The following is an 11,703-nucleotide window of genomic DNA, read 5'->3' as shown; positions in this document are numbered from 1 at the left end:
GTTTATAAGAGCAATTTTAAAATGTGTCCCTATTTTTGGGCCTTTGCCTCCCCGTTATTTTTGGCTTTGTCAGGCATGCTCTCAAGGCAACCTCTTGCACTCAAAAATAAAGGATAACTAAAGATTACCCAGGATCGGGACTGTTCTTAAAATATCAATATAACAGAATAACGTATGCCTTAATCAAGAACTATAAAACCATGCTTACCCTGACATGTTTACAGGCTTATTATATAATCTGGTAATTAATGCTGATTCTAGGGCAAAACGAGGAACACTGAAAACTACAGACATCTAAAAGTTACGGTTTCACAATTCTTTCTCCACCTGTGAACAGAATATTACTTCTCGCCAGACGAGGTAGTCTAACATTATTGCATGACCATCGTCTTGCGTTTTTACAGCTAAGCCAACAATTATCTCACTATCTTACTATAGTGGGCCCGGTAACCCCTGTCCAGCGACTCGAAACCACATCACCCAGGTGCACCTAAAACGCGGCCCTTCGGGCACTGCCATCTAACCTGGGCAGTGCCTACCTCTTGCACGTGGATTCCGTTCCTCCCCCGCCTTTGCTCAGACTCTGCTACTTTCGTCACATGATGCTCAGACATTGGTTCAGTATCTTTACCGTTCGCACCGTAAGGAGAAGAGGTGCTGCGGAATCACCATATTATAAGTGAAAGTAAAAAAAAAGAAGAAGAAAAACCGCCTTCAAAAACCCACGTGACTTGCTCTAGGTTGTGGATCGTTTTCGTCGCTTTTTTTCACATAAAGGTAGAGTGAAATTGTCACCGTGTGATGGAGGTTCCTTGGCAGTTCCAGTTCCGCATCATCGCCCTAGGAGACTCCACAGTTGGCAAGTCGTCGCTGCTGCGTCGGTACACTGAGGACCAGTTCACAACCACCTCAGACCCAACTGTTGGTGTGGACTTCTACACTCGTACGGTGACAATGGATCCAGAGCGAGGTGGCCCTGTCATTAAACTGCAGCTGTGGGACACAGCTGGCCAAGAGAAGTTCAGGTTAGAGACAGAGTAAAAGTATTTTTTTAAATGGTCTGTGTGTAATGCAGAATTCTTGGCCTTTGGGGATCTGTAACATGAAAATTGTCGGGAGTGGGAGTATGCAATCCTATTCATCTTTTTTTTTTTTGGGGGGGGGGGTGCCGTTTTTCTCCCACGTTCCATAAGCGGGCAGCGATGGCTGCTTGTTTTCTTTGTGTGTGTGTTGTGGAGGTGCATTTTTTTTGTAGGAATAATGCACTGGAAATGCATAATCAGAGCAAACGTTTGGCATTCTGTTTCATAGTAGTCTGTCACCAGGCTCGATCACATCCTGACCATGCTGCACCCTGAGCTGAAATGACATGCTTTGTAATGTTCCTGTATGCCAGCGTTTTATTAGATTGATGCTGTAGCCTTAACTTTACAGCATCAATTTTGTGAATACGAGTCCTATAATCTCTATTCAGGGGAATCCAAGTCATTGCAAACCATCATTCTCCATTGCCCCCTGTTGCCTCCAAAAAGAAGGTACGTGCACCGTGTGAAGATTAAGGAGGTCTTCGGATGAAATTAATGTTCTTTACCTGTTGGATTTTATAGGTTACACACAGTGCATTTTTAATCAGTAGATGAACTCCCCAATATATGTAAATGTTCCTTCCTGTAATACGACCAGAACTCCAGTGAGTGTTGCATGAAATTTCTCGGAAAAGGGTAAAAGCGAAAGAAGATTCTGTGCAATCAAAACATGCTAGTTTAGAGGAGTACTTTTTATTTCAAATCTGTTTTTATTAGTATTTTTTCAATGTGTAGTGAGTTTTGTTATAACTATGTGCTTATATATACCCGTTGTGCATGCTTGGGTCGTGGCTGAAAAGGTTCTTGTACAAACTTAATCACCTGGTTTAGAAACAGAATAAATAATAAAATAGCAGTCTCTTCCAATGCATTAATTGAATATGGCATAAAACTCCAGGGCTAGGTTAAGATAGTTCTACTTGTCGATTTCAAGTCAGTGATTTTTTTTTCTTGAACTTACAAACAACGCATTATGGAAAAAGAACATATTGTTAAGGAAGTATCTTATAGATTAGCTATTGATTTGATACACAGACCTTTATTGAAGTAGATATTGTGAACAATAATGCATTATCTTAATTTGAGAAGTTTGACCCAGCATTTAACATGCACTGTTGCCAGGATGAATAATGTGCAATAACACTGAAGTGAAAAAATGTCTTGTAACTGCAAGACTGTAACTTTTTCATTGGGGGAGTTTAGTGTTCTTATTTCTAAGCACATGTGTATAGATATATATTATAAGTGCTATAGGATCTATGATTATGTGTTTGAGCTTTGCTAAAAAAATAATCACAGCCGACCTAGAGTATGCCTGACGTCAGCGTAGAGGCCTACAACACCAGCAATAACTGAAGAGGAATGTTTTCCCAGACTGGCAGTGTCCTGTGTATCTGAATTAGTCTTGCTCGTTATATTTTAGGGTTGGTGAGTAAATCTAAGGATATGCACATCATATTAACCACATCATACCACCTGTTTAATACAGATCAGTTTATTTTATTATTTTTTCAATGGTCTATAAAGAGTCAACTACAGTCATGTTTGGACAAATCCTAAAATTGTAGGTTTGAGCAGTAATTTTTAGTTCTTCTTTTTCTTCTTCTTTCGGCTTTTCCTGGTTAGGGGTCGCCACAGCGGATCACCTGTTTCCATTTCTTCCTGTCCTCTGCATCTTGCTCTGTCACACCAACGACCTGCATGTCTTCTCTAACCACATCCATAAACCTTATCATAGGCCTTCCTTTTTTCCTCTTACCTGGCAGCTTAATCCTTAGCATCCTTTTCCCAATATACCCAGCATCCCTTCTCAGCACATGTCCAAACCAACGCAATCTCGTCTCTCTGGCTTTGTCTCCAAAATGTCCAACCTGGGCTAACCCTCTAATATACTTATTCCTAATCCTGTCTACCCTCGTCACACCCAGTGCAAATCTTAACATCTTTAACTCTGCCACATCCAACTCTGACAACTGCCTTTTTGTCAATGCCACTGTCTCCAACCCGTATAACATAGCTTGTCTCACTACCCTTTTGTAGACCTTCCCTTTCAATCTTACTGGTACTCGTCTGTCACAAATCACTCCTGACACTCTTCTCCACCCACTCCACCCTGCTTGTACTCTCTTCTTCACCTCTCTTCCACACTCGCCATTACTCTGAACTGTTGATCCCAAGTATTTGAACTCATCCACCTTTGCCAACTCTACTCCCTGCATCCTCACCATTCCTCTATCCTCCCTTTCATTCACACACATATATTCCGTCTTAGTCCAGCTGACCTTCATTCCTCTCCTCTCTAGAGCATATCTCCACCTCTCCAGGGCCTCCTCAACCTGTTCCCTACTCTCACTACATATCACAATGTCATCTGCAAACATCATAGTTCATGGGTACCCCTGTCTGATCTCGTCTGTCAACCTGTCCATCACCAGTGCAAATAAGAAAGGGCTCAGAGCTGATCCTTGATGTAATCCCACCTCCACCTTAAACGCATCTGTCACTCCCATGGCAGATCTGCTGTCACACTACCCTTGTACATATCCTGTACCACTCTTACATACTTCTCTGCCACTCCCGACTTCCTCATACAATACCACAACTTCTCTCTAGGCACCCTGTCATATGCTTTCTCTAAGTCCACAAAGACATAATGCAACTCCTTCTGACCTACTCTGTACTTCTCCATCAACACTCTCAGAGCAAACATTGCATCTGTAGTGCTCTTTCCTGGCATGAAACCATACTGCTGATCACTAATCATCATCTCCATTCTTAACCTAGCTTCCATTACTCTTTCCCATAATTTCATGCTGTGACTGATCAGTTTTATCCCTCTGTACTACAGCTCTGCACATCACCCTTATTCTTAAAAATCGGTACCAAAACACTTTTTCTCCACTCCTCAGGCATCCTTTCACTTTCCAAGATTTCATTAAACAATCTGGTAAAAAATTCCACTGCCATTTCTTCTAAACACCTCCAAGCTTCCACAGGTATGTCATCACGACCAACAGCCTTTCCATTCTTCATCCTCTTCATAGCTATCCTTACTTCTGCCTTGCTAATCCATTGCACTTCCTGATTCACTTTCCCCACATCATCCAGCCTTCCCTCTCTCTCATTCTCTTCATTCATCAGCCCCTGAAAGTACTCCTTCCATCTGTTCAACACATTCTCCTCACTTGTGAGTACATTTTCCTCATTATCCTTTATCACCCTTACCTGCTGATCATCTTTCCTAACTCGGTCCCTCTGTCTAGCCAATCGGTACAGGTCATTTTCTCCCTCCTTAGTGTCCAACTTTTCATACAACTTTCTATACGCCTTATCCGTAGCCTTTGTCACCTCTCTCTTTACCATGCACCTCATCTCCTTATACTCCTCTCTACTTTCTTCATCTCTCTGACAATCCCACTTCCTCTTTGCCAACCTCTTTCTCCGTATACTATCCTGTACTTCCTCATTCCACCACCAGGTCTCCCTGTCCTCCTTCCTCTGTCCAGATGTCACACCAAGCACCTTTCTAGCAGTCTCCCTTACTAGCTCTGCTGTAGTTACCCAGCTATTCAGTAACACTTCACTGCCACCCATTGCCAGTCTTAACTCTTCCCTGAACACCACCTCACAATCACCCTTTTTCAATTTCCACCATTTGATCATTGGTGCTGCCCTCACACTCCTCTTCCTCTTCTTGATCACCAATGTCATTCTACAGACCACCATTCTGTGCTGCCTAACTACACTTTGAACAGTCATTTTTACTGCTCTGTTATTATTGTGTGGAGCACTGCTAACTAATAAATAGTTAGCCAAAAGCATTTATATAATTTTACAAATGTATTAGAGGATTACCTTCATATCTAGAGCTATAAGGGTAGAACTAAATATAAGGATTTTGTTCATCAATGCATTTAGTGCAAACTGTGTACCATTTTTATTCTTTGAAGATTTTTCCATATCTTGGATGAAAATGCATGTAGTAATAAGCTTTTCTCTGAGCACTAAAGTCCCTTGCCTGTATTACTAAAATGTAAATATGGGAGGAGAGAAACCTGTTATGTACTTAATGTGCCTATAGCAGACTAAAAAGTTTAGGTAATGAGTTATGTGGAGAGAGACTTAGGCAGATTAACTCAGCCACTATATTGTCAGGGTCCTGACCAGACCTCCTGAAGTAGGCTTGATAAGGCTGAAATGGTAGTGTGGTTTTTGGTCAGTTGTCTTCTTACATGTGCATGGTTCTGGGTCTGCAAATGGTACAAGTGAAAATGTTTAATTAAGGGCAGGAAGTGCTGTTACTTCAGCAGTGGAGTGCTTTCCATCTTCCTCAAAAACAGCCTAAAGGTGACACATGGTTTTCCAAAAATAAGTGCCGCTAAACAGACATTAAATATACATGAACACATGATTTGTGCGTCTCTGCTAATTATTATACTTATGTGGAAAAGTGGGATAACTACATTAATGTCATTAAATAACAGAACAGCAAGCAGGGTTTAACACAGCAGAAAACTGAACTAGATTGCGGGAGTGCTTGGATCTGAAATGTTTGTATAACATTTAGGGCAGGTTATTATACTGTTGAACATAAGTGCTTATCCAATGCATAAAACACTCAGATCAGGCAGTCTGCAGATAGAGTAGTGAGTACATTGCATTCTTAAAGTGTTTTAATATGTAGGGAATGAACCATATTGCTTTTTCCTTGTACATTTTGCTAATTTGTAGTATTGCCTTGCTTACAGAGCAAAGCATCATCTGACTGAGTAATCCCTGCTCTTTGGACAGGTCCTTGCATCTGATCTGTCATGTGGTAAGAATGACAGTACTGACACAATGATGTGTTTATGTAAGATTCCTTACTTGGAAGAAAGATTTCAAAATGCATGTACAATTTGAAGAGACATAAATCTCAGTTTGAAAAGTGTTCGTTTATGGTATATTAAATTATATAAACTGCTGTATTACTTGATCAGTTGTTTCCTTGATGTACCTTTTGCTTGATAAAAAAGTTAGGTGAAATTCGTATTGTGGACCTCCACTGAAATGGATTGTACAGTGTGTCTGTACTTGCTTAACATTATTTGGATTAGTTTTAACAGCGTGGTTAAAAACATGTGTTATGGTGAAGCTTTGCCAAACTAACCTGTATGTGAGGTTGCCTAAGGATGTACATACTCTGATGTGTTGCTAAAGAAATGAGATTGAAGTTAAACCTATGGTTTACTTGCAGAAAGACATAAGCAATAAATAACACATGATGCATTCTGAATGCTGCATTGCTTATGTATAATTAAATGTTTGTGATGAAACCATGACTTGCAGGGATAGTACAGAGTTATGCAATACCCTGTAAGTTATATTGTGTTGCAACTGCTTTGTGTATTGGGAGATGATGTATAGAATTGTTTGTTTGCTAGTTTTTGTTATTTCTCATAAGTGATACTTGTAAAGTATGATATGATAGAAAACAGTTTTAAAATATGGTTTGATTTTTTAATAAAGATAAGTATTTCTACTAGGGGAAACTTTTTTATTTATGTAGCATATGATTATTTGCTTATAATATGTTTATTTCTAGTCACCGTTGTCACATCTTCAGGTGCACTGTAACTTTCTATAGCATGTACTAACAGTTCCTTGACAGTGCTTAAAAAAGTATGTCTGTATTCTCTGCATAGTTTCCAAGCAAATACATCATATACACGTAGGTTGTTTTAACTTTTTTACACAATTGTCAAACTGTTCATTAGAATAACCTTGCTTTAAAAATCTATTTTTCAACTTTATCTTCTCTTTTCAAAGTCTGTAGCCAGTGTGGGACTAATATTAGCATAGTAAAGCTCCCTAGGAGAAGAAGCTGTCATAAAGGGGGGAAATGGTCTCTCTTAGCTTGACGCTAACTATTAAAAGCAGTGGATTTCATATACAGACTGCTTAATGGGGATGCATCTCCTCGTGGTATCATCCAGATCATTGATACTTCTGTAGTCTATTCTCCTGTATATCTCAGACCATAAGGAGTCTCATAGGGTTGATCTAAACATTCCTGAGAATCATTAGAGATTTATAAATAAAAATGAAAAAAAAAAATTTTATAAAATAACTGCAATTAAATATTATTTAGTATTAAACATTAAAAAATTGTTTTATAAATAAAATCAGATAATTTATAAAATGCCTATAGAATACGACTTTTTGTCAAAGAACTTTTCGAGGAAAAGCAGTCCTGTTCTTCTTCTCCCATAAAAATGTTGGCATATACATATGTATTTTATGCACCCACTGCTGTTCTTGTAAACTGTAAGTATAATGAACCAGTAAAACAATAGCTGTATTTAAAAAAATGTGGCGGAGTTAAAGCAAAATTTGTTTTGGGACTTTTCCCTACAGATTGTTTGCAGCAGTCAAACCATTCTTATGTTTTAATGAATTTTAGTGATTGGTAGCATCAGCTCTTGCTCAATAGCACTTATCTTTCTGGATCCCACAGTTCTGTTTATTCAACAAAAACTGCTATATTTTTCAGTATAAATGGTGCATTTGCCAGGAAAAGTTTCATAAAGTGATCTAAAAATGTTACAACAGTGTATGCGAAGGACTTCAAGGAAGGAGCAATTGGATGATCCCACAATTTTGCAGTTTAACCAAAGATTTTTGAGTCATAGGTAGAACGTGGGTTGTTACACCCATGATTGTTTAACTTGTTTCTCTTGTTCCTTGGCTAAAAAAATAGTTGTCATCCTGTCTCAAGTATAAACAACACATCTGGATTATATTCTTTGAGATGATTATTTGATGATTTTAATGATTCATTATTGCTGCTTGTGAAGAAAATGAAAACACTGTCATCTGTGTTAACATGTCTGATAGGAGCGTTGTGTATATTCTCAGATTAACTTGTAATGTATGCCAGCATGTCTAATTGTGAAAATGTAAATACGTTTTTAAAATGTTGAGTATTCCCCTGTTTATACATAATGTTTAAAGAATCTGTCAGTGTTTTGATACATTTCTAATTGCACATATTTGTGAGGGAGATTCTAAAGTACAAACTGTCTCTGGACATTGAGCTGATCAGTAGGTGATGTCATTAGAATGTTCCTGGTTGCTAGGTGATTATTTGAACAGATTGACAGGAAAAATAACTTTTTCAAACAGCTGATTGTTATTTTTAAAATAAACAGTTGAGATTGTTAACCTGGACTGTAAAAGGGACTGCTGAAGTCAGTTGAAGGGCAGTTAGTTAAGAGATGCAGTCTGTTATAGTGTTGTGCAGTCAATACCTAAGAAAAAGGACTCAGCAAAAACTGTAAACCTGCCTTTGCCTTGCTGTTATGTTTTAAATTAGATCAGGGACAGTATTCTATAGTTAGATTAGGAAAGTTTAGTTATTTAGATAGAGATTTTCTAAAATGATGGACTTATATCCTACAGTTTAATTTTATATTTCTGGTGATTGAATTGTGACGTTTATTGAAAATTATTGATTTACATTCTTGTAATCATTTTACTTAATATTGTTTTTCATTACTTTGCATTGTGGCTGGACAATCAGTGTATTCTTTAGAGTTTAGAGAGTGCTTATACATGTTTGATATTCCCCGGGTCACCTTGAATGTCTGGCTGCTTCTGGTCATAGCTATAATTTATTTTGATATTTAATTTTTAACAATTGATCACCCTTTGAAGGGCATGTAGACCTGTCTGACTCTGGTGGCAGTGTTTATCATTTGTATTGGGGAGGGGACACAGCTGGAAGTCTGTCTTAGGCTTCCCATAAGTGTTTGAGTGTATGAGATTTGAATTTATTCTGAGTGTGAGTGAGTCAGAGGTCTTAAACTGGAACACATTGCTCTGAAGTGTATGATAAAGGATTACATTTGGGGTGGACAGAGCTATATAGTTCAGTCCCAGGAAACTGAGCATGTTCCTGTTGTGCTCTTAAGGGAAATTGTGGAATTTTACTCGTGTGCTCTGTGCTCTGGTGTTTTCCATGACACTTTCACACTGAAGTCAGTGGTAAGGATTAATTATGGACCCGGCTTTTAAGCAGGGGATGTCACATATTGGTGGCAGTCCGGTGAGATATTAACTGTATGTCAGACTGCCTAACAACATTTTGCACGTTTATATATTTTTAGGTGTACTATGTAATGTAAATTTATGTCTTTTATTTACTTAGTTTAATATGTAACCTATTACTGTAGTCATGAACTCCTGGAAACTCATCCATTCTTATTTTGTTAAACTGAATATGCTGCAATTTAGTCATTTCAGTTCCACCGCAACATTGTTAGTAAAACTTTTTCAAACAAAATAATAGAGCTGTTTAGCTTGCATCTGTTTACAGCTTTTAATGGGGGACTATACAAACAACATGTCTAGTATTCATTATCCCTGGTTCAGAAGTCATGGCAATAGTGCCATGTCTGTGTCTTGTTCTGAGTATAAACTCAAATTCAGCATTTTGTACCTGCTGACATTATGACCCAAGAATCAAATGTATTCCCAAATTCAGTAGTAGTTGCAGATTGTTTTTTTTTTTTTTGAAAATAAAAAATGCAGATACAGGTTTGGATAAAAATGCATAATGCCAGTTTTCAAAGCTGTTTCATTTGGAACCACTGTAGGAATAAATGAAGCACCTTTACTTAATGTAAGATTTGATAATGCTGTATTGTACCATAATTCGCTGGAAACACTGTATACAACAAGACAGAGAAACGAAAGTCTTAATTACCCAAGCTCGTACTGAATAGGTGTCAGTCTCTTCCTTATGGACCAAGTCTTGTGCATTCAGAATGAATTCTCCAAACACTGTAGTTCATTTAATAAGGTTTTATTAAATATTCACAATGTCCGAATACTGTCTTCATTAACAGTACTGATAAACAATTCAAATTGCTGCACGTCATTCTGATTGTCCTGAGCAGCGTAAACTGACATAGTCTCCAGATGACCTGTTTTCTGTACTCAGGCTCGAATGTTTGTCATCTTCTCTGAAGTAACAGGTCGATCAAACTTACTAACCTTAACTGCCGTGCTATCCTGAACACAGCATATTATATTGCTTTTAGTCTCGTAAATTAAGTTTTTCTAACCTTGGTCTCAGGCTTTGTCTGTGCTTCATTTAGGAACATTCTGTAGCTGATCTTTTCCTTGAGAAAAGAACATTCTGTCTGCACACTTTATGCTTATCTTTCCTTTTTAATAAACCGTCTTTGTATGCTTGGCCAGCAAGGTTATTTTCCTTTCTGCTTAACTGCCTTTTGTGCATAAATAAAACACAATTTATTTTATCCTTTAGCCTGTCTATTCTGTAATAACTATTTTTAAAATGGAAATCCCTAATCTAACACTTAATAAAGAAACTGTAATAGTATCTAGAGTCAAGTCTGTTTACGTAATTATATCTAATTCTTGTGCCCATGACCCTCTTTGAATATCCCCCCCATGAGCATATTGGGTATTTGCTGTTGTTATTTGTTATTTCTGGGGTTTTACTGTAGAGAAAGAATTAGTGGGAGGTAACAGGGAGACTGTTTAGATCAGTGTTAACTTCACTAGACATATCTTCAAGAAAAACACTCTGGCTAGATATTTCGACTAGAAGATCCAAAAGATGATGCTGAAGACACTCCTTTAGTCACTTCTTGAATACTTCTTCATGACATCATGACATTATGTTCATCCTATTGCCAAGGAAGGAGTAAATCCCTTTTGTGGTTGCTCATATCATGGATTAACTTATGCTTCTTACATAAAAACAACCTATTTCTTAAGCATGTTCATATTTTGGTAATTTTATCTTTGTATACCAGTTCCAGTAATTTATTTTGTCTGTACAGAATGTGTTGTCGTAATTTTTCATGTCTGTCATTTCTGAATACTAATATTTTCAACCATCCTCCTCATAGCCGGCCTTAGGCATAGGCCAACTAGGCGGCCGCCTAGGGCGCTGGTCTAGCAGGGGCGCTTTTCCAGTATTTATTTGGTGTAGGTAGACCAGGACGGGGGCACCAGGAAGTGTAGTGGGGGGGGGCGCCGTGGAGCCCTTTTGCCTAGGGCACCAGTTGACCTAGGGCCATTCCTGTCCTCCTATATGATTACATTGATATTGCCTTTATCTTCTCCTACAGGTCATTCTCATCTTTGGGGATGGGTACAGAGGATAAATTGTTTGCTAGCAGACTTCTGAGTGTTAATTTAGCTTCTATTTTAATGTGAGGCCGCGGTGGGGCAGCGGTTAGCATTGTCGCCTCACAGCAAGAGGTTCTCCCGTTCGATTCTTGGCTGTAGTGCCTTCTGTGTGGAGTCTGCATGTCTTCCCCACGGTCGAGTAACGTTAAAGACATGCAAGTAGGTGCGAGTGTGAATGGGTGTGCATTCGTTGAAGATTGGGCGTCGGGCTGGCAACTCAGCACTGTAAAATTCCACTGCCAATCATTAGTGGACCGGAGTTCCACTGTGGCAACCCCTAACCGGGAATAGCCGGAAGACATTACTTTAGTGTCATAAAACAAATTCACTTCTTTCTTTAACAATAGTTCCAACATCTGCAACAATTTTTAGCATACTTCGTTGAATCAGATGCCTAAGGGTTCAAGCTATG

The 11,703-nt window shown here is 38.5% G+C and overlaps 1 protein-coding gene across 1 annotated transcript in view; it reads left to right on the top strand.

Annotated features, from left to right (window-relative positions):
* The first annotated feature begins 317 nt into the window (after positions 1 to 317).
* LOC122792243 (ras-related protein Rab-39B-like) overlaps positions 318 to 11,703 on the top strand; it is a 419,333-nt gene continuing 407,947 nt past the window's right edge. Inside the window, exon 1 of the mRNA XM_044059992.1 lies at positions 318 to 1,025. Within this exon, the coding sequence (XP_043915927.1) occupies positions 802 to 1,025 (224 nt within the window). The 5' untranslated portion in view covers positions 318 to 801. The remainder of the gene's footprint in view (positions 1,026 to 11,703) is intronic.

Source organism: Protopterus annectens, chromosome 1.part2 (assembly GCF_019279795.1).
Source record: "Protopterus annectens isolate FY-2018-M chromosome 1.part2, PAN1.0, whole genome shotgun sequence".
Taxonomy (NCBI): Eukaryota; Metazoa; Chordata; order Ceratodontiformes; family Protopteridae; genus Protopterus; species Protopterus annectens.
This window is presented reverse-complemented; position numbering and strand designations above follow the sequence as displayed.